The sequence below is a fragment of the Mustela nigripes genome, chromosome X, assembly GCF_022355385.1.
Source record: "Mustela nigripes isolate SB6536 chromosome X, MUSNIG.SB6536, whole genome shotgun sequence".
Lineage (NCBI taxonomy): Eukaryota > Metazoa > Chordata > Mammalia > Carnivora > Mustelidae > Mustela > Mustela nigripes.
In genome coordinates, this window is record NC_081575.1 from 33,582,511 (window position 1) to 33,606,401 (window position 23,891).

The 23,891-nt window shown below is 38.6% G+C and overlaps 1 protein-coding gene across 6 annotated transcripts in view; it reads left to right on the forward strand.

Annotated features, from left to right (window-relative positions):
- The window catches only part of IL13RA2 (interleukin 13 receptor subunit alpha 2), a 46,717-nt gene that overhangs the window by 10,920 nt on the left and 11,906 nt on the right, over positions 1 to 23,891 (forward strand). For 2 of the 6 annotated variants that reach the window (XM_059384633.1, XM_059384636.1), the window contains exons 2-7: positions 11,350 to 11,481; positions 15,273 to 15,396; positions 17,730 to 17,881; positions 19,250 to 19,403; positions 20,390 to 20,510; positions 23,260 to 23,444. In XM_059384633.1, the coding sequence (XP_059240616.1) occupies positions 15,306 to 15,396; positions 17,730 to 17,881; positions 19,250 to 19,403; positions 20,390 to 20,510; positions 23,260 to 23,444 (703 nt within the window). In that variant the 5' untranslated portion in view covers positions 11,350 to 11,481; positions 15,273 to 15,305. Of the gene's footprint in view, positions 1 to 1,665; positions 2,034 to 8,209; positions 8,317 to 11,349; positions 11,482 to 15,272; positions 15,397 to 17,729; positions 17,882 to 19,249; positions 19,404 to 20,389; positions 20,511 to 23,259; positions 23,445 to 23,891 lie in introns of those variants that run through there. The other 4 variants (XM_059384632.1, XM_059384638.1, XM_059384637.1 and 1 more) reach the window with 4 other exon arrangements.

Here is a 23,891-nt window from a genome sequence, read left to right on the forward strand (position 1 = left end):
GAGGGAGAGGGAGAAGCAGACTCCCCACTGAGCAGGGAGCCTGATGCAGGTAGCGCTTGATATCAGGACCCTGAGATCATGACCTGAGCCGAAGCCAGACACCTAAGGACTGAGCCACCCAGGTGCCCCTACATAATATGTTAATTAAAAAAAAAGAAGTTGAACAGAGACATATAATAATGTTTTTGAGTAGTAGGGTGGATTTATATAAAATGGAATATTAGGATTTTATCATGGAATAACCAAGCGTGGGACTTGTTCCATCAGCACTTACCTGCTCAGTGAGAGGCACAGGGGGGACTTGAGAGTTAAATTCATTAGGTTTGGGATTTTGTTAGGAAGTTATGATGCAAAATCAGAGAGGCAAATTTATTTTGGGGTAGGGAAGCCAATCTAGATGACATAAAGAAGGGAAACAAGACCAAATCTGATGGATGAATTTGGGAAAAAATAGTCAAGTCTTTGCAAAACAGAAAAATAAACAGAGTGGCAGTACTTGAAGATCTAAGCTAGAATGAAATGAGATTATGGGAAAATCGTTTGATTTCTCTGGCCTCTGTTTTCTCGTTTATTTTTAAGCCAGGGTGATAGATGGTGGAAACTAATTTCTACACATATCTTGTTGTGTTTTGGTAGTAAGTATCAATAGACTGGGATGGGCCTAGGAACTCCTGAGGAGCACCCCACCCACTTCTAAGGAATGAAGTGGAGTTAGGGGGTAGGAGGTATTCGTCATTCTAACTTTCCCATGGATGTTAAGGTAAAGGAAGACAAAACCGCGTTCTAAAGTTGTAATTCTATTACAAGTAGTGTTCTTTCCCCTAGGCGTGTTTGACTTTGCTCATCCAGCAGTGACTAATCACTAATAATGGAATCAGCCATTTGCTTTGTCTAGCACTTTTGCAGGAAGAACAATGTACATTTTTGATGGAATCAGTACTCATTTATTGAGAGGAAACTTGAACTCCAGGGTATCCTGATAATAGCCAAAGCATGTGGGGTGAACTGTCAATATCTGGAAAGGGAGAAATTAGGTCTGATTAAAGATATGTAAGTGCATCACCACAACATCTCAGAACACCACGGCAGCAGCTGGTGTTGGGAGGAAGTGCTGTGGTTCACAAGAGCAGTTATTACTAGCAGAACCTCCAGAGGGCCATAGAGTCCTCCAGCACCTGTATCCTCTTGTCTGTTGCTATAAGGACTTCAAAGGCCTCAGAGGGGGGAGTCAAGAAATGTTTTTTTGGTCATTGTAAAAAGCTTCTACTTCAGCATTTTGTGATTATATTCACAAGTGGGGTGGTTCAAGTATGTCCCCACCCTCCCCAACCCCAGGTATCAGGTTGCAGGTTTTTGCCAAAGAAAGTGCTACAGAGTTTAAATGTGGCCCTTTACAAGAATGAGCTTTTGACTCAGGCTATGTAGAAAACGAGGGGTTGGACTATGTAAGTGCAAACATCTTTCATTTCATGGAAATTTGTGCTTGAAAGGTTATGAACTTTTAAAGTATTTTAATACACAATGCTAAATACTCCTCTAATTAGGTTATAGGTTCTGCTTAAATAAGAAGGTAGTTTATTTTGCTCTCACCTGAATGTCTTGAGTTGGCTAATCTAAGGCTGTAGGAAGAATATGCAGCTTTATTCCATCAGATTAAGAGCGGGGGGGCTACCCCAAACTCGTTGTTCTACCACACCTAGGGTGATTCCCTCATCTACTTGATCTGAGGTGGCTCACTACCAAGATCATATTCTTTTTTAAAAATATATTTTTTAAAGATTTTATGTATTTATTTGAAAGAGAGAGGGAATGAACAGGGGGAGGGGCAGAGGTCGAAGCAGACTCCCCACTGAGTGCAGAGCCTGACACTGACATTGGGGCTCGGTCCCCGGATCCTGAGATCATGACCTGAGCCAAAGTCAGACACTTTACCAAGTGAGCCACTCAGGCGCCCCTACCAAAACCATATTCAAAGCAGCAGGATAGAGAAAGGAAGAAAGGGGAAGAGGAGAAAACATTCATTCTTTTTAAAGGTAAGACCTAGAGAGGTGGTGGCAGGGGGGATGGGGTAACTGAATGATGGGCATTAAAGAGGGCACTTGATGGAATGAGCACTGGGTATTGTATGTAACTGATGACTCACTAAATTCTACCCCTGAAACTAATAATACAGTATATGTTAACTAAATCGAACTAATAAATTATTTAATTAATTATTAAAGAATTTATTTATTTATTTGAAAAAGAAAGAGACAGAGATAGCAACAGAGATAGCATGAGAGAACACAAGTGAATAGGAGAGGGAGAAATGGGCTCCCAGGGAGCCCAATATGGAGCTTGATCCCAGGACTCTGGGATCATGACCTGAGCCAAAAGCAGCCACTTAACCGACTGAGCCACCAAGGCACCCTACTAAATTGAATTTAAATTAAAAAAAATTAAAAAAGATGTGACCCAGAGATTGGAGATGACACTTCCATTTATATGTCTTGGGCCAGAACTTCAGTACATGTCACATGTAGCTGAGAAGATGTTCAGAAATGTAGTCTCCATTTTGTGTGGCCATGTTTCCTGCTAAACCTTGGGGACTCCGTTACTACTGAAGAAGATGAATATTATGAAACAGTAATGTTAGCTGCACCCCCTCCAAAAATGATTATACCAATTTGTATTTCTACCAGTAGCCTGAGAGAAGGCTCACACTTTATTAATTTTGCTTGAATTATAATTTATTTAACTCTAAGTTTATAGAATTTATTTTTAAAAGATTAATTTTAGATTCATAGGAAAATAAAAAGGAAGGTATAGAAATTTCTCATATGCCCTCTGCTCCCACACATGCATAGCCTTCCCATTTTCAATATCCCACATGACAGTGGTTCATTTGTTACAATTGATGAGCCTATGTTGACCTGGCCTTATCACTCAAAGTCCATAGCTTACATTAAAGGTTTACTCTTGATGATTGTACATTCTATGTATTTGAACAAACGTATAATGGCATGTATACACTATTATAGTATCACATAGAGTGTTTTTGCTGCCCTAAATATCCTTTGCTCTACCTATTCATCCCTCTTCATCACCTCAATCCCTGGAAACCATTGATCTGCTTATTGTCTTCATACTTTTGGCTTTTCCAGGATGTCATATAATTGGAATCACATAGTATGCAGCCTTTTCAGATTGGCTTCTTTCACTAAGTAATTGGCACTTAAGGTTCTTCCACGTCTTTTCATGGCTTGATAACTCATTTCTTCTTAGCACTAAATAATATTCTATTGTCTGGATATACCATAGTTTATTTATCTGTTCACCTACTGGAAAGACATCTTGGGTTGCTTCTAAAATTTAGTAGTTAAAATAAAACAGCTAGAAAGATCTATGCTCTGATTTTTGTGTAGACCTAAGTTTTTGACTTCTTTGGGTAAATACCAATGAGTTTGTTTGCTGGATGGTATAGTAAGAATGTGTTTAGCTTTTAAGAAATCACCCAACTGTCTTCCAAAGTGGGTGTACTACTTGGCATTACCACCAGCAATGAATGGTCATTCCTGTTGCTCCACATCCTCTTTCTCATCTGTTGTCAGTGTTCCAGATTTGGGCCATTCTAATAGATATGTAGTAATTTTTTTTTTTTTTTTAAATTTTAAATGCTCCTTGAGTAGACTTTAGGGTAGGGAACACTATATCTTGCTTGTTTTCATATCTGTAGCCTTGAGTGCAAAATGGATACTCAGGAAATGTCTGTGAAATGAAGATCTGGATGGATGCCTATGACTATGTCAGCACCAATACAACAGTCAAAGGTCAGGCTGAAAAAATAGAAATTTTGAGGTTGCATTTTGATGAGAGGGCTCTAAAGTCACTTAGGAAATATTGTCTCACTGAAGCTCAAAAGCAGCTATCAAAAACAGTGAGAAACTGGGTAGGTAGGCAGACCTATCACTTAGGATTATGAAGTGGATTTTGAACCTTTAAGCAGATATGATTATAAAAACCAGTTCTCTTAAAGAAGGGAATGCATTTTTATGAAGGGCAATAAGTCAACTGAAGAGCAAGAAATCTCTGTCAACATACAAGTAAAAAAATAACTCTTTTTTGGGTCACTTTAGAAAAGTACTTTTCTAAAAAAGATTTATTTATTTTGGGGGGTGGCAAAGAGAGAGGGAGAGAGAATCTGAAGCAGACTCTCTGCTGAGCACAGAGATTGACGCTGGGCTCAATTTCACAACCGAGATCATGACCTGATCATGTCAGGTCATGAAACCTGATCATGAAACTAAGAATCAGATGCTCAACTGACAAAGACACCCAGGCTCCTCTATCATAAGCACTTTTAAAAAGTAAGCTTACAAGGTTACAAAATTGGTTTAATCTTTTGAAGGTTGCTGGAGGGGATGGGGTGGTGGGAGGGATAGCGTGGCTAGACGATGGACATTGTGGAGGGTATATGCTATGGTAAGTGCTGTGAAATGTGTAAGACTGATTAATCACAGACCTGTGCCCCTGAAATAAATAGTACATTATATGGTAATTAAAAAACAAAACAAAACTGGGTCGCCTGAGTGGCTCAGTGGGTTAGGCCTCTGCCTTTGGCTCTGGTCATGATCTCAGGGTCTTGGGATCGAGCCCCACATCGGGATCTCTGCTGGGGGGGAGCCTGCTTCCCCCTCTCTCTTCCTGCTTCTCTGCATACTAATGATCTCTCTGTCAAGTAAAAAAATAAAATCTTTAAAAAAAAATAAAAAATATCGATCAATCAATCAATCAATCAATAACTGGTTTAATCTTCAAGTGATTAAGTGATTATTCTGAAGCCAAAGAAAATGCATTGAGAAGAGAGAATGCTCCAGTGTTTTAAAAATGAGGACAGCTAGTGATCCAAAAATACATTAATTTCTACTTAATGGAAAAGAGAAACATCAGTCAGACAAAGGAAAAGAGGGGGGCGCCTGGGTGGCTCAGTGAGTTAAAGCCTCTGCCTTTGGCTCAGGTCATGATCCTGGGTTCCTGGCTGGGATCGAGCCCTGCATCTGGCTCTCTGCTCAGCGGGGAGCCTGCTTCCCCCTCTCTCTGCCTGCCTCTCTGCCTACTTGTGATCTCTGTCTGTCAAACAAATAAATAAAATCCTTAAAAAAAAAAAAAAGGAAAAGAGGGAAAAAAAATAGAATCAGAAGAGAAAAGAAAGTGGGAGCAGGTGGCAGAGGGGCATGAGGGAGAAGAAGCAAAGAGCAAGAGCCTGAAATGATGGATTAGCTACCATCCATGGTCTGAGTCTCAGATATTCTGTAAACCAGAATACAAATCCTCTAGCCTAGAGAGATGCACTTACTGGAACTCTGGGAGTATGTCCAGTTGTATTGTTTGATCCCTCAGTTTCAAAGTTTTCAACATATGATAAAGACTATATGTTCCTATTTTGCACTTTGAAATCGGGACAGGAACCAGAATCTCTGATATTTTTCAATTCAGATCTTCAATTATCTTTCTAGACTAACAGCTGAATTTTGTATGTGCCTTATAAAAATAAAATTGTTTCTGATGACTTTTGCTGCAAAAGACAAATTTAGAAGGAAAAAAAATGAAATCTCTTATTTCTCATAGAAAGTAAAGGTGTTCTATAGTCTGGAGAAATGGTACTTTAAAAAAAATATTATTTCATTAGAAATGCAAGAAGTTGGAGATAGCTTTGCAAAATAATTTGAGCAGATGGAAACTATTTGTTAAAGTAATCACTGATGAAACTAAATTTTGTTAGGTTCTAGTTGCCCTAGAAAAAATGTTCTGCCTTGGTATGATACCCTTTCATATTACAATTCTAAACTACTTTCGCCTGCATTCCTCAAATAAGAACACCTGCCATTCCTGAACAGGTATGACAAAAATCCAAGGAAGCACACTTGGGTGGTGCAGCAAGTTGTGTGTCTGACTCTTGGTTTTGGCTCGGGTTGTAATCTCGGGGTTGTGAGGTTGAGCCCCAAGTTGGGCTCCACACTTAGCATGTAGTCTGCTTAAGGGTTCTTTCTCCCTCAGGGCACCTGGATGGCTCAGTTGGTTGAGTGTCCTACTCTTGGATCCTTCTCAGGTTGTGATCTCAGGGTCCAGAGTTTGAGCCCAGCCTTAGGGTCCCCACTCAGCGGGAAATCTGCTTCCCTTCTCCCTCTGCTCATTCCCCCGGCTCGTGCACACATGCTCTCTCTCTAAAATAAAATAAATACATCTTTTTTTTTTTTTTTAAGATTTTATTTATTTATTTGACAGATGGAGATCGCAAGTAGGCAGAGAGGCAGGCAAAGAGAGGAGGAAGCAGGTTTCCCGCTGAGCAGAGAACCCGATGTGGGGCTCGATTCCAGGACCCTGGGATCATGACCTGAGCCAAAGGCAGAGGTTTTAACCCACTGAGCCACCCAGGTGCCCCTAAAATAAATAAATCTTAAAAAAAAAAAAAAAAAGGAAAAAAAAAAGAAAAAAGGATTCTCTCTCCCTCTGCCCTATCCTCTAGAAGTGCTCTCTCTCTCTCTCATATAAATAAGTAAATCTTTAAAAAAAAAAAAATTCCAGGAAAAAGTAGGATCAAACCTTCATGTGAGATGTTCTCCATTTATGTTTTTAAGAGGAAAGAAATGTGTGATTGCCTCCTAGCAGGAGCACCTATGATCTCCCTAAAGGGACCCATGTTCCTTTATAGCAAACTTTTAGCAGAGTTAACTGTACTCATTGTCTCCATTGGCTCATCCATTCTTTCCTGAACCCACTTACAACTGAGTTTTGCTCTGGATATTCCACCTGTTCCCTTATCAGTGTCACCAACTATTTCCTATTTGCCAAATCCATTAGATTTTTTTCAGGTCTCATCTTGTCCAATCAGCAACTTTTGACATTATCTATCACTCTTAGAAATATTTTCTTTACTTGGTTTCTAGGGCATTACAAGCTCTAGATTTTCCTCTTATCTCCCTGGCCTCTCCTTAGTCTCCCTTGTTGGTACATCCTCATTTCTTTGACCTCAATATATTGGAGGGTCTCAGATCTCAGTTCTTGGTCCTCTTTTCTTTATTTCATTTCTTTTATACCCTTGGGGACTTCAGTTGTTCCTGTGTCTTTAAATACTGTCTATATATGGGTGACTGTCAAATATTTATCTGTATCTCTGCTCTTTCCCCTAACAGAGGCAACTATCCAACTATTCATCTTCCTCCCTTGGATGTTTAGTTAGGCAGCTTAAATTGAAACATACAAAGCTGATCCCTTGTCCATCATCCCCAAGCTACATAAATAATTACCCAGTTGCCCACAACAAAAATAGAGACATCATCCTCTGATGGTCTGTACTTAATCCATCAGTAGATCCTATCAGCATCTCCACTGCCATCAACTTGATCCCCATCACCATCAGCTTTAGCCTGTATTATTGCTTCTACCCTTTCCTTCCACACATGGTGTCACTATACTCACAACTGCCCAGTTGTCTCCCATTTTACTAAAATAAATGAGAAACTCATTACTATGGTCTACAGCCTGCCTATCTTTATGAGATGCAGGTTTTTTTGGTCTTGTACACTGTTATATCCCTCATGCCTGGAAGAAGGCCTAGCATGTAGTAGGCTTTCAAAACTAATTATTAAATAATGAATACATGATAGAAATATTCATATGTTTTTCTTAGCGTTCCTTACTGTAATTGATGGTATTATATATGATATTATATATGATATAATATGTATTATATATATGATATAATACCATATTTTCATGTATTTGCAGTTTATACCTCATGGACATGAAGAAATATACTGGTAGAATAACCTTGAAGTCATATAAACCCTGCTGTGGTGGGACTCCTGGGTGGCTCAGTCTGTTAAGCTTTGTCAGTCTTGTCAGTCTTTGGCTCAGGTCATGATCCCAGGGTCCTGGGATCTGGTGCACCTGGCTCCTTGCTCAGTAGGGACTCTGCTTCTCCCTCTTCCTCTGCCTGCCTCTCCCCCTGATTGTGCTCTCTGTCAAATAAATAAGTAAAGTCTTAAAAAACAAAACAAAACAAACCCTGGTGTGGTACATTTTGTATTCTGTTTTTACTTAATTGGAGGGGGTGGGGCACACTGTATTATTTACTTTTGAAGTTGTTACGCGAAGTAACGCGAAATTAATGTTTTGAGTACACAGTGTTTGCTTGCTGACAAGTATTTGGGAGCATCTGGTAGTGGGGAGAAGGGTGTTGAACAAAAGAGATTGTTTTGCCAGCTCCAGAGAAGTGGTGCCTTTCAAGATGCTGCATTGCTTTACAGCTGTGACTTCACTTGAATAGAGTGTAAGGTATATTTCATAATAACAATTTGACCTGCTCTAGGAAGTGGATGAAGTGGGGGCTTTTCTTTAAAGGGTTATAAAAGTGGGGTGGGGTTATAAACTAATAATGCTCTGATCGTCTCAGATTAGGGACTGATTCTGAAATGTGCAAACTGCTTCATGAATTAACACTGTAAAACTGGCAGTGGCTATTGTAGCTCAAAACTGAATTCACTGGCTTTGTGCATGCTTTTGGAAACTTGTTCGCTGGATGAACTCAGGGTGTCATACAGGAAATCATCTACAGGAAGGATTTTTTTTTGTATACAGTGTTAGAATGTAATGTTGTCAAGGGCACAGATATAATCATATTATAGATAACCGGTTGTTAAAGTGGTATGTGTTGAAAAGAGATCCTACCTGTATTTCATTGCTCTACAATGATTTTTATCATTCAGCATGTGCCTAAAGTTTTTGTGTATTTTTGTGGGAGGTGACTTACACTTGACTAGTGGCAAGTATGAGGAATCTGCCTGATTCAAAGTTGTGTGTGTGTGTGTATGTGTGTGTGTTTGAAAGTACACAGTCATCTTTAGCATTCTTTACGAATTACTCCACTGAAACTTAAATTGAATTTGACTCACCACTAGTTCATATGCTGATTGATCCACGTATTGATCTCAGCATGTTGTCAGGCCTCAGGATCTGGCAGGTTCCAGAGGTGATGATTATAATGCTGAGTCATGGCCATAGGCCAGAAGCTGTAACTAGACTTTTGTGCATGTCGGGTGGTCTCCTGGAAAGGAGGTCAGTTATTTGGGAAGCTAGTACTTTTGAGTGACATCCTGAAACCATGCATGGATACACAGCAGATTAACTAATGAAACAGAATGATATCCCAGGGAGAACTTGTTTGAAAGGAAATTTAGCTTCACTAAAGTGAGATTAGTTGAAAGGCATTATATGTTAAAAGGAACAAGTCTTTAAGAATCAGACATACACATCTTCTCTTGCTTAAATTATATGACCTTGAGTACTTTAACTTTTCTGAGCCTCAAATGACTCATTTGTAATATTGGGATAATAATACAGTAACTATCAATGTTTGTGAGACCTAAGTGAGCTAATCCATATTGATGTGGTTTTAGAAATATAGGTGAGGTTCAGTGGAGTTAAGTCTGGAGCCAATGACCAAGGAAGAATTCTTGGGAGGTCTTTGGTGCAAAAAGGTGTTTTATTAAAGCATGGGGACAGGATCCCTGGGCAGAAAGAGCTGCTGCAGGATCTTGAGGGGTGGCTGATTTGATACTCTGGAGTTGGGAGAAGTAAGGAAAAAGAGGTTACAAAAGGATATTTATATGTTAAAGAAGAACCTCAGGATACTGGAGGCCTGGCTATTATCAAGCTAAGGTTGTTTTTACCTCTGGCAAGGTATTAACCTTAAGATAGTTGGGAGATTCCTGGAAGAATGTCACACCTGTCCCACCCTGGAGTGACTGCAGGGTGTCAGTTTACGCTTTTCTCTTCCGGAGCCTTCTGTTGCCTCATCACAGATCAAGCATCTGGCACAGAGCTTGACACCTGGTGAGAGTTCAAAGAACTCTAGTTCCTGTTATTATTATTTTCTAAATCCCCTGATAAAGTTGGTACTAGAGCCCAGATCTCCTAGTCGGTGTGCCTTCTCACTTAAGACCACATAAATTGTTTTGTCCACAGATGAGATTTAAGCCTTTACCATCACCCCACTTTTCTATTTTTCTCTCCTTAAGCTGTACTTCCCATTTTCCCATTTTCTTTTCCTCCAAGCCCTATTCTTGCTTACTGCTTTGGCTGATTTTTTTAGATACCTTAAATAATGTGAATGGAAATTCTCAAATTTTGTAACACTGGTTTCTCAGTCTAATGGCAACATAAATGACATGGCCATACTTTATGTGTTTTTTTTAGAGATCGCTTTAGTGGCATTACAAAACTCCATTATTATTTGTCTCTGGAACTTGTTCACTGCCTTTATAAATGAAACAAGAAGCTGTGGTCATTTCAGATAGTTTGGAATAGTCTTTTTGTATTTCTTTGTCAAGGCAGAAATGGAACTTTTCCATAAAGCCATATTATGTAAGTGACTGCATTCTTAGGCTTGCAACATTTCTGTCCCTTACTTCTTTTACCTTGCCTTTCCATAAAGATTGTATCAGCTGTGGGATCTTGTGCCAGTCATATCTCTTCTCTAAGCTGCAATGTTACTGACTGTAAATATGTAATACCAAACTTATACACCTGCGGATTTGTTAGAATAATTTAAGCAGTTCTTTGTAAATTGTAAAAGATAAGAGAATGTGTGAAGCTTTTGTTATTAAGACAAGTATCAGTAGAGGCAACTGATGATCAATAAGGGTAGTGGAAGTTGGAGGTTGATAACTGTCTACTTATCAACTGTGGATGGATCAATTTTCCTGAATTAGTAGGAGCAAATGTGTATTTTCAAAATTATTTCAGCAAGTTATTTTCAAAATTGTGATTAGTAGTAAGGTGCTCAGAAGCAAACTCCTCCTAAGCATACAGAGCAATTTAAGTTAATATAATAATTATTATATTAATTAATATAATAATTAATTAATATAATAATTTAATTATAGTCCTTTCACATACATTGTTTCCTTTAGTCTTCAGCACGAATCTGCCAGGCCGGTGTCATTACCTCTATTGTATAAATGGGAATTGAATTATAATTTGCTTCCAGGAACATTAGTGGTTGAGGCAGTGCTGAAATCCCAGTTGATACTTAGACCATTGTGCCTTTTGTTTTAACAAGTTCCTCAGCTATATATCTGTTTGTTTATCCAAAGATTAATTAGTCCTGTCAGCTTTTACATTCCCTGCTGTAATTCTAAATTTGTTTTAGATGCTTTTAGCCCCACCCATAACCTCCCTGTCTTGTGTATTGCAGAATCCATATCCTGGCCTGCTGGCTATTTCAGACGAGATCGGGCGCGTTCAGGGTGTTATGGCCATAGACATGCTGGCTATTTCAGGAACACTATCTTTTTTTTTTTTTTCCAGTGTGCTTGTTCATCAGACAGGAAGGGAAGTGTTAGAGATTTTAATTAATGTCTCTGAAGTGAAGAAGAGAAAAAAAGAAGGACCTGTGATAATTGCCTATGATAATTCATTTCTTGAGAAACCGTATTATTGGTAAGTACCTGGAGTTTCTCCAGTCATGCAAGGATTATCTTCGCCCAACTCCTAGAACAAGAGCATTATGTAGCATGGCTTTGAAGAGGTGGGGAAGTGAGGCTGAAAACAGGAAATAGTTTAGGCTTGCCATTCCAAAGGAGATTCTCAGCGGGAAACTGTTTAAGCAATAGTGTTGTGTGAAACTGAATGGGTAGAAACTGGAAGCTGACCTCCACATTAATCTTAACAGTGGAAAATGTCTAGCCTAGTGGTTGTCATCAAGGACTCTGGTACTAAACTGTCTGGATTCAAACCAAGCTTCATTATTTATGGTCCGTGTGACTTACAGGAAGTTGTTTAATTTCTCTGTGACTTAGCTTCTGGTCTTTAAAATGGGCGTGAAAATACTATGTGCATCCAAGGCTGACTATGTATCATATGATATAATGTATGTGTGTTGCTTAGCACAGAGTAGTGCCTGGAATGCTGTGAATGCTGAATAAATAGTAGGAGGATTGCTATTATTATGGATATTATGATTTGTCACTTATACATTGTATCCTTGACAAGATTTACCTGGAAATGCATCTGGCAAAAAAAAAAAAAAAAAAAAAGTGCTCAGTAAATGCTTTCTCAATTATTATTCTGCCAGAAAGGTCATGCTGGTAAAACTGTGTGCTGGGTTGATGGTTTGGGTGGTGATGGTAGGCTGAACAAGGTTAGGGGAGGCTTCTGGTAAAATGGGCTCAGCACAGACTCCTTATAACAAGAAAATTTATTGTTTAGTCAGTGGAAAGGGATCATGAGATCTGGTTTTCAGTCCTACCTCCGGTACACAACAGTAAGTTGTGCGAGTCTACAGTTCATCTACCTCTCTTGGTATGTCCTCATTTTTAAAAATAAGGAGTTAAGACCAGATGGGGTTTGTTGTTAACAGTGGTTGTTAACTGTGGGCTGGGGTGGAGAATTTACCAGAAACTGTTTTAAATTTTGTATGTCTGTGTTTCCATCCCCTATTTTCCCTTTGCCTTCAGGTTCTTTCCCCTCTTGTGAAAAATCCTGTCTTTCCTGGTAACCACATAGTACGTAAAGCACCTCATTGCTCAAGTGGCAATCTTGTAACCCGGAAACCAAGGAAAGAGTTGTCTTCACATTCATTTGTGTGTGAAAGTCTAGGTGGGGCCCTAAGTGCATTGAAATTCAGGGGACTCCTTTCATAGATTTATAGAAAAGTTGACTCAGGAAGTGACTATTCCATTTCCTATCTTTGCTTAAATGTGTTGGGCCGATGTAGGAAATATGCGATTTGGTAGCCGAAATCAAATTTCAGTAACTTATAAATGGAGCAGAAACAAAGGATTTTTAACTCTCACCATTTGTGCTGCACATGAAACAGGTCTATGAAAATATATAAGGACAGATTGATAAAGAAGAGAGAACTTCAAGATCTTTCTGGGAGCAGTTTAAGGGAGTTCTGATTGGATTCGTTCTTATTAGGAATAGGAAGGGATTTCTCTTTGTCAGACCTATGTGCTGCCTTAGATGAGAATGTAACCAGAGTGTTCATCTCAATCCATGAGAGCAGCTCTGTGGAAGATCTGTTGACAGGCCTACCTACTACTTACAGATGCTTTAGAGGACAGCAATGGGTTTGCATGTTGGCAGGGAGGAATTGAGGGAGATTTATTCGATCTTAGTGTAAGCCTACTTAGCCAGAGCAGCTCCATCTGGTTAAACAATGATTTTGTTGTTTATGCAGTAAAACTTAAACTGACCCTGTGCCCACCCCCCACCCCCCACCCCCCCGGGAACTTACTTAAAAACAAGTCCCAGAAACCAGTCCTAGGTAACAAAGCCCAAATACAAGGGCGGGTCAGGCCAGGTGGAGGTATCTGATCAATGGGGAGCATACTGTCTCCTTAGCTACCAAGGAGTATGGGCCCTGCCCTCTGGACACCTTTTGGGCGCTAATTCTGACCAAAGTGATAGGCTAGGTCAAATATGTACTAGGGTAAATTGTAATTCAATTGGCCACCCATGCGTGACCTAGCATGACTGTGCAGCTTTCTCTGTGTGTTACAATCTCATTGGCCACCTGTGCGTGGCCAAGCCCAACCACATGGCCTTTGCCCTTAAAAGCTAGCCTATAAGGCAGAGAGAGGTCTCCTCTTTGCAAGAGATGGCCCTGGCCAGTCAGTTTGATTCTCGATTCTTGGCGCAAAATAAAGCTTGGCTTGACCTTCGCTTTCTATCAGTCTCGCTCCTTTGACCACGAACCCAACATTAGTAAGAGAAATGTTATTCTTTTATGATTTTATGAGACATAGAAAAACAAGAGCATGGTGTGGTCTCAGCCTGGCTAGCTAATTGAAGGAAGACTTAAATGCTGGAGTCCCAGAGGAAGGTTTCATAACTCTCAAACGCGTGGGATCCAGCATAGGGTGGAAGTACACTGAGTTAGGGAGATCATGTTTCTGTCTTATTTCCAGCTCTGTTACTAACTTGCTTTGTAATCTTGGGCAAGTCTGAGTTTTACTTCCCAACATATAAATGAGGCTGGGCTAACATAGCCTCCAAAATACATGGCTGGCTTTAATAGTTTGATCTCAAGGTCCTGTGTGATAATAATTGAAACCTAGCAACATTAGAATGTTACAGACGGTCCAGGTAGGTTGAAGAGGGTGGTACAGGGAGAGAGGGTCTCCCCTGCTTAATGAATTTATGTAAGAGAAAAGAAAGGTAATCACTAAATATTGGTATAGTGACTTTTACTCGTTAACTTCCTGTGAAATTGTTGGTTCCAGGAGTATAGACTCAAGGAGAAGTATAAAATTGGGAGTAGTGATTTTTCTTTGAAAGAAGAGTGGTTTTTGATTAAGTCGTTATGTGGAGACATGAATCCTTTAAATTTCGGTCATACAACCAATATTCTTCAAGAATGTAAAGACTATTAAGTTGTATTCTATGACAGTGAAGTGTTGTTTTAAGAAACAGGTGAAAAGAGATTTGCTTTTTAGAGAGGTCATTCTGGCTGTATGTGGTATGGAGGATGGTTTGGAGACAAGAAAGACTGGATAATGAAATCCTAATGATAAGTTCCTCATCTTGGAAGGGGTAGTGATAATGGGAGAGGTTGTATGGGAGAGGGAGAAGTTGAACTCCCAGGTTTCTAGTTTGGGCAACTGGGAAGATGAGAATGCTATTTGCTGATACAGCAAACAGAAACAGATAGAGAGTAGAGGATGGTGGTTTAATACTTATGGAGCAAAAAAAAAGTCTGAGGCTTTGGTGTAGGTTCTGTGCTTTCTTGGTAATCAGATAACTTTCAAATGCTTTTTAATCTCAGAAAAGAGTATATGTATCAGTGTATGTATCTTGTTGCTAGGGGAGAGGGTTGCTATGGAGATTAATGATGTCATAACGCCCACTGTGATCCAATAAGGACCCTCTGGTGGGTCTGACTCAGTCTTCAGGCTGAAGGTTATTTGAAGTTATCCTATCCTGGCCAGAGCATGTGATGTATGGAAAAGTCTATGTTGGGGGGCCGATATGAAGGGATACAAGCAGTTATATGTTTATATGTTTGTTTTGCCTTTTTTTTTTTAACTGTTAGGGAAAAAAGAGCCTAGAATCCTCCCTTTCTAGGTTATTGGTTCCAAACCTGATTTTTTCTGTTTCCATGGTTCAAAGGGGCACAGTTTTCCTAATTCCTAGTTGAAGGCACACAGAGTTATCAAATGTGTTTTTAATCACATTTAGTCTTAGTTATTTGAAGTAATATAAAGTTAAAATGTATTTTTCCTTCTTAGAGTGGAAATCTCAAGGTATTTAATCTTGGAGAAATGGCTTTCGCTCATTTGGATGGGAGACACTTCTGTACCCTGCTTATCTGCACAACGTTTGTCTCTGTGCCTTCAAATGCTGAGATAAAAGGTAAACCAACAATGGAGTACTTTTAAACTTTAGGATATTAACTGTCTTTTCAACCTACCCTGTAGAAGTGCATAACAAGTAGATAGATTATTACTGGAAATATTTTAGGAAGTCCATACACAAATGATATGTTCTTACTAGCCAGCCTCATGTTTAAGGTAACTAATGGTAACAAACATTTTGCAGGATAAAAGTCAAACTAAAAGACACTTTCCAGACCTTTTCATATAGTCTTCTAATAGGTTAATTATCTGAAATCTCATTGCCTAATACTCAACTAACTGGAAACTTATTTGTGGTCCTTAATCTTTGAGATAATTAGATAAATACGGAAAAATATGCAGAGATTTAAAGGGAGTTGGGGGAAATTGGAGGGGGAGATGAATCATGAGAGACTGTGGACTCTAAGGAACTAACTGAGGGTTTTGGAGGGGCAAAGGGTGGGAGGTTGGGTGAGCCTGGTGGTGGGTATTGTGGAGGGCACATATTGCATGGAGCACCGGGTGGGGTGCCTAAACAATGAATTCTGGAACGCTGAAAAGAAATTAAAAAAAAAAAAAAAATTTTTTAAAAAGTAAAATTTAAATATAATTACAGAATTATTAAATCATGTCTACTGAATTTTCCTTATTACAGAAGGTAATCAGAACAATTCATTTCACAAAGATTTGTAAGTATAAGAATTGAAACAATAGGGTTGTCATTTTATCCTCAATAGAGACATTCTTTATTGGTACCTGGTGGGGGTCCCATGTCAAATCATAATTTGTACCGCAAATTACAATCTTTTTGTAGATTCTTTTCTTCACCTCAATATGTATCATGAGAGGCATTAAAATGAACAAATGGGCAAAAATGAAAGGAAATTATGAGCAGAAAGGCAACATGAGGGCAGTACTATAGTACTATTAGATTTGCTAGTGAGAAAATTACTTGTTCGTTTGCTTTTTAAACCACCAGTTGGGGCAGCCATTGCCGTCCACTGCTCCTCCCGACAAATTAAATGGGCTTTTTACTCTCCTCAGCTGCCTCACACTTTTTCTTAAGTCCTTCGGAAGAGTGGCCCTGGCTTTCCCTGGGATAGTAATGAACTTTAGTTGGAGAATTCAGTTAACCAGAATGGAATGACAAGATCTGCTTGTTCTAATCCTTAAGGCATTAAGCCATAGTAGTCATATTTTACATTTCCTATCCCTTTTGTGTTATATGCTTATAGTAAACACTGAATTAATACTGATTGGTTCTTGTTATTAGAGAGATTTATGTAATAAAGTGTTCCCATCTTAGGCCAAATTCTGGTCTATATAACCACAGAGATAACTCCATGTTCAACTGCCTGCTTCTGTGAAAACTTAGTAGCTAGGTAAGGCAAAGTCATATTTGCATATAGCAGTAATCTAGACTTTTTTTTTGTTTTTTTTTAAAGATTTTATTTATCTATTTGACAGACAGAGATCACAAGCAGGCAGAGAGGCAGGCAGAGAGAGAGGGGGAAGCAGGCTCCCCTCTGAGCAGAGAGCCTGATGCGGGGCTCTATCCCAGGACCCTGAGATCATGACCCGAGCCGAAGGCAGAGGTTTAACCCACTGGGCCACCCAGGTGCCCCTAATCTAGACTTTTTAACAGCTTTATTGATATGATTTCCATAACATAAAACACAGACTTTTAAAGTGTACTGTTGGGGCGCCTGGGTGGCTCAGTGGGTTAAAGCCTCTGCCTTTGGCTCAGGTCATGATCCCAGGGTCCTGGGATCGAGCCCTGCATGGGGCTCTCTGCTCAGCAGGGAGCCTGCTTCCCTTCCTCTCTCTCTGCCTGCCTCTCTGCCTACTTGGGATCTCTGTCTGTCAAATAAATAAATAAAATCTTTAAAAAAAAAAAAGTGTACTGTTGAGTGGTCTGTAGTATCTTCACAATATACTTGTTTAACAACCCCAGCTACTCAATTCCAGAATATTTATATCCCCTTCCCCAAGGAAATCAAATATTTATACAGTAGTCATGTGTTTTTTTCCTTTCCTCCAGCTCCTGGCTACCACTAATTGACTTTTGTCTCTACGGATTTGCCTATTATGAATATTTCATATAAATTGGTCTTATGTGATCTTTTGTGATTGACTTATTTCAAATTAGCTTAATGTTTTCAGGGCCTTTGGATGTTGTAGCGTCAATCAGTACTTCATTCTTATGGCTGAATAATATTCCATTGTATAGATGTACTACAGTTTATTTATCTATTCACCACCTGGTGGACATATGGAAGTGATCTAGATTTAGCAAATTTTGTCATAAGATACAGGAAAAAAAGTAAAAATATTTTATTGATTTTATTTCAGTTAATCCTCCTGAGGATTTTGAGATAGTGGACCCTGGATATTTAGGTTATCTGTCTTTGCAATGGCAACCTCCACTGTTTCTGGATAATTTTAAAGACTGCCCAATAGAGTATGAATTAAAATACCGAAACATTGGTAGCAAATATTGGAAGGTAAGTAAAGCAAGCACTTGCAAACTTGTTGTGATTATTAGGAACTTTCTTTTAATTTTTGATGTCAGTGTCCACTCTGAATCCTGTATCTCAATAGCTATTATTATTATTATTTTTTAAAGATTTGTTTATTTGACTGAGAGAAAGAACACAAGTAGGCAGAATGGCAGCAGAGGCAGAGGTAGAAGCAGGCTCCCCTTTGAAGAGGGACCCCGGTGTGGGGCTCCACCCCAAGACCCTGGGATCATGACCTGAGCCAAAGGCAAACACTTAACTGACTGAGCCACCCAGGCACCCTCTCAATAGTTATTGTTAAGAAATAATAAGCTGCCATGCCTGCTGCTATCGCCTGAGTATCCTGCCACATCTATTTTTACCACACCCAGTATTAAGACTACCATTTGAAGTGTAGGAAAAAAAAAATTGATTCCATGGAATATAGACTTGAAGAATACTTACACATTTTACTGTATTTTATGGTTACGTAAATACCTGTATAAGAGTCTTATATAGGCTATTGGACCGTAAGCTTTTTCTTTGTAGGAATTAAGCCTTATTTATCTTTGCACTTGACCCCAGAACAAAGCATAGTTCGTTGCATATATTATAGTAAGTGTTCAGTGAAACTTTATTGACTTATTAAGGACATAGTCAAGCATGTTCAAAGATTTCTGTTGTATGAGGCATACTGTTAGCTTCCTCAATTCATAGGTAGTTTCAAGAGACAATTCAAGTACATTTATTGAGCAACATTTTGTGCCAGGCACTTGGCTAGGTATCAAGAATACAAGGATAAATGACATGATTGTAGTCCTCTGGGAGCTCATAGTTTGTCTGCCTTTCTCCAGTTGCTTCCCAGGTTTTACTGTATATGGTTCCTGAAGAGTTCAAATGATACTTGAAATGTGATTAGAAACATTTGTCATGTAATAGGCATATGGTATCTGAAAATTATCTCTTGATTTCAAGTTTGTTATAGGTCAAGATCTTGCATAGAGACTCTCTTCTTTTCCAGATTTTTTGGGGGTTATTTTGGTTTTGTTTCGTTTGTTGTCATTGTTTGTTTTTAAATAGGTTCTACACCCAGCATGGGGCTTGAACTCCCAACCCTAAGATCAAGAGTCCCATGCTCTACCCATTAGACCAGCCAGGCACCCCTGGGTTTATTCTGTAGAAGATGTTAAGATTCTCAAATGATACAATATGCAGAAATGAGCCTGCCTAGAAATATCTAGGACATTGTATCTGATAATCATTAGGAATTTCTTAGATATTGGTAACACTCCAAGGTGACTTCGTAGCCCCAATAATGTGGCTCATGATGCTGTCACTGTAAGTTTGACTTTGTCTCATCTTCTTATCAAACAGACCGTCATTACCAAGAATCTACATTACAAAGATGGGTTTGATCTTAACAAAGGTGTTGAAGCAAAGATACACACACTTGTGCCAGCACAATGCACAAATGGATTGGAAGTTCGAAGTTCATGGTCAGAAGCTACTTATTGGACATCACCAAGAGGTTAAAATAAAGCTCTCTTTTCATATTTAATACTGTCAGAACAACCCATACAGGGCATAAGGCCCTTAACCCTTACTTACTAGATTGTATGTATAAATGAAAGTGTGGCAGCAGATAGAATTCTTCTTAGGAGTGGGTGACTGGCCATTTTGAATCCTTTAAATCAGCAAACAAATTTGGCAAAACCTGCATCTTATTAGGTTAATATAGTTCCCAGTTTTTTTTGTTTGTTTGTTTGTTTAAAGATTTTATTTATTTGACAGACAGAGATCACAACCAGGCAGAGAGGCAGGCAGAAAAAGAGGAAGGGAAGCAGGCTCCCCGCTGAGCAGAGAGCCCGATGTGGGGTTTGATCCCAGGACCCTGGGATCGTGACCTGAGATGAAGGCAGAGGCTTTAACCCACTGAGCCACCCAGGTGCTCCTATAGTTCCCAGTTTTGAGGTCATATTAGTAAATACGTATGTGAGTATTTGCTCAACTGCTCAGAGCATCCTAGAATAATTTTTATTTTTAATTTTTTTTAATTTTTAAAGATTTTTTATTTATTTGTTTGACAGAGATAGAGAGTGGGAGAGCACAGGCAAGGGGAGCAGCAGACAGAGGGAGAGGGAGAAGCAGGCCCCCGCTGAGTAGGGAGCCTGATGCAGGGTTCAATTCCAGGACCCTGGGCTCATGACCTGAGCCGAAGACAGTTGCCCAACTAACTGAGCCACCCAGGCACCCTGCATCCTAGAATTATTCATTTAGTACCTTTTCATATGCTTATACTAGTACCATTAAATGAGCCCTCAAAAGTTTTTTGATTTTTACATGCCCCATTACAGTGAAGTGACTTCTAATAATTTCCTTTTAGAATATTCCTGATTATATATTGATTGCTAAATGAAATAGAGAGATCAAAAGAAATGAATTAAATTGCATAGTGATTTCCCAAATTACTCATAACCATGCCTCTCAAGCATTGATAGTTCATTCATTCTTTAGGAAACGAGGATACCAAAGTTCGGGAAATGGACTGTGTATATTACAACTGGCAACATTTACTCTGTTCTTGGAAACCTGGTGTGAGTGCCCATTTGGTTACCAATTACCAATTGTTTTACTGGTAAGTATTTTTATAATAAGAATTCCATATTAAGAAAGTATCTATAAATATTATAGTATGAATAACTGTATTTTTACTAAATTGAATTTATTATTTTTCGGAGTTGCATTTATGATGAAGGTTGCTTACAATTATTTGGGGTTTTCAAGGGGGGATAAGTAGGTTTAGGCTGTATCTACTGGAAGTCACTCTATGGGGTGATACAGGAATGCAACACTGTTCCTGTACTGGATTAAATTTTGTATCCTTTAGATATATAGGATTATAACCTAAAAAGTTTTGGCAGGTACCTATTAATGCTGAATCCTTTTCCTGACTTCCCTTTTTTAACTATCACTGAGGCTTTACACTTAGAGCCATCTGAATCTTCTATCTCCTTCATTCCTTCATTGTTTCATGATAACATTGTTCACTGCATTCTGACACTGCTTTCCAAGGTTGCACATCTGTTCTTCACTTCCCATCTCTACTGTAAGAACTCTACTGTAGGCTCACCTCTGTTCCGCAACTGGATGACTCATAGTTTCCCAAATGATGGTCTCTGCTTCCAGGCTCTTCCCTTCCTATTCATTCTGCACAGTGTAGCCAGATTTATCTTCCTATATTGCTATTTTCATATATCAAAACCTTCCAGTGGCTCTTCATTGCTCCAGGATAAAAATCTTGTCTGGCATTCAAATGTCTGCCTCACTTTATCACTGCTCTTCCAACATTACCTTCTACTATCTCTGGTGTGAGTGTTCCACTCCATTTAGACCCATCTCTACATTTTCTTTCTCACCTCTGTTATGATTCTTTATGCCTTTGTGTGCATTACTATCTGGAATGCCCTCTGGCTTTCTCCCTAACCCTTACCCATCACCCATCTTTTAGGCCCATCTGGTATTCAGTTTCATTAACTCTTTACTGATCACATCAACTTCTGTTCAGTTTTTCTCCGAACTATTACTTATTTTAGCTCTTAATTTCTTGTCCGAATGACATTTAAATTTTTGTCATATATGTGTGCTTTGTCTGGTCCCTTAAATTTTTAAGTGATTAGTGGGCACGAACTGTTTCTTACATTTCTTTTCACTATCTGTGCTGTGCTATGCCTATCATAGATCATCACAAAATATTCATTAAATGAGAGTATTGGTACATTGATAAATATGTATCAGAATTTATGCATTTATTAAATAACATTAAAAAGCAAGAGAGGACAAAGTGTTACTCTTTGTGTTTCAGACCCATGGCTTTTTTTTTTAGACAAATCATAAGACATAACTGATAAGCCATAAGCTATTGAGAATACTGAGAACTAGGTTTTAACGCCTGCTCTGGCATCATTGAGTTTGGTGGTCTTGGGCAAGCCATTTTCCTTTCTGGGGTTTCTTCATCTGGAATTGGCTGGGTCAATCTCTACAGTCTAATTTATTTGTTCATTAATTCAACAAATTTGAAGCAATTATAAAATGCCAGGCACTGTTCTAGATAAAAAGGCCGAAAGTATGCCCTTTTATACATTGTAGTTCATATATAACATAGCTTTATCCTCATCTTAGTAGTGAGGGGTAAATATTGACATCTTAGAAACTGGAAAATAAGGTTGCCATGAGGCTTCACGCTGGCACATAGTAAATCTGGGTAAAGTCAAGCCTAAAACTCAAGTCTCCCAAACAAAATTAGGTGAACTAACCAAGAGACTGTAACTTTGCAAAATCTGCCCAGAGTAAATACTTGACTACTTGAAAAGGGAAATTAAAGCTAATATATTATAGAATGCTTGTATTTTCTTCCTTCTCTCTAGCTGCTGGCAGCTATTGTGTTAAAAAATAGTGATTTTCACTATCATAAAATTCTGTTATCACCCCCCTCATGCAAATACATAACAACTTGGGATAAAAAACAAAACAAACAATGGAAACAACCTGACTACTTGGCAAAAAGTGAATTCAGTAAAGTCTGGCCATTTGTATCGGCACCTGGTCAGCTACTAGCTTGGCCTAATTTCAAGAGGGATTTTGGCTGCTTTTACAGATGTCACATTTTGCATTGCAAAATATAATTTAGGAAAATAAACCAGACATTTGTGTTTTGAAAATCAGTAGGGAAATCCACCCTAATTCCCATTAGCTTTAATACTGGAAAGAGGTTAACTTTCAGTGAGTGATATGGCAACATTTCTTGTCAAAGAGAATGGGAAATTACATATTTATTTGCCAGACAGCTCTTTTTCTTTTTGACCCCTCTGTTGGCTTTTCTGAGGCTTAGCTCTTGATGTGTATGGTATCTTCAGAGGACTATCATTCATTTTATTAAACATAGCAGTATTTTGTAAGTCTGCTTTTTAGATGTGCTTTCTTCTAATATAAGTTCTCCAGTACAATATTAAAAGGGCAACATCACCCAGCATTATATATTTAAACCCTAGGTTTTTTTAAAATAGAAATCTTACTCTTTGATTCGCAAATCCTGTGGGCAAGTTAATATCACTTCAATACATGAGTAAGAATCCTTGCCTTATCCTCGATATTTTGTAAAGACTCCCATCAGATTGTAATCTCCATGAAATTATCAAATATGCTTTCTTTATTATTATATCTCTATCACATAGCATAGGATTTGGCACAGAGTTGGTGCCCAATAAATATTGGATGTTATTAAATGATTTTTTTATTCACTTGGTATCTTAAAATAATTGAAAACTGAATACCATGATACTTTAAGATATTGGGAAGCACAATTCTTACAATACCTCTTTTTACAGGTTTGAGGGCTTGAAGCACGCAATACAGTGTCCCGATTACATCAAGGCTAATGGAAAAAATACAGGTTGCAGGTTTCCCCATTTGGAGTCATCAGACTATAAAGATTTCTATATCTGTGTTAATGGATCATCAGAATCCCATCCTATCCAACCCAGCTATTTTATTTTTCAGCTTCAAAATATAGGTGAGTTAAACAACTTCAAAATGTTTCTAGTTTAAGCCATTTACAATCACATGGAAGAGAAGAGATGGAGACAAAGATATAGAAAAATTTATGGAAATGCAAAGCCTAAGAAATGAGGGCCAAGAGAGTATATGAAGAAGCTCTTATTAAATATAAAAGTATAGGAATAAGGAATCTCAGCAAGAATTTTTTTTTAAATTTTTATTTAGAATTTACAATTTATTCCCTAGCTTCAAAGCATTGGTCTGCTGTAAAGTATTTTGGTCTAGAGTTAATAATGGAGTAATTATAGAATCCCTTATTCCCACATCTCAATGCACAAATGGTTAGATATTCTGAGTTGGAGTTCTTAGTTCTAGTGTTACAATAATGTCAGGTTTTAGAGTCAGCCATACCTGGATCTGAATCTTAGATTTACCAGTTTATAGCTGTATAACTTTGGGCAAG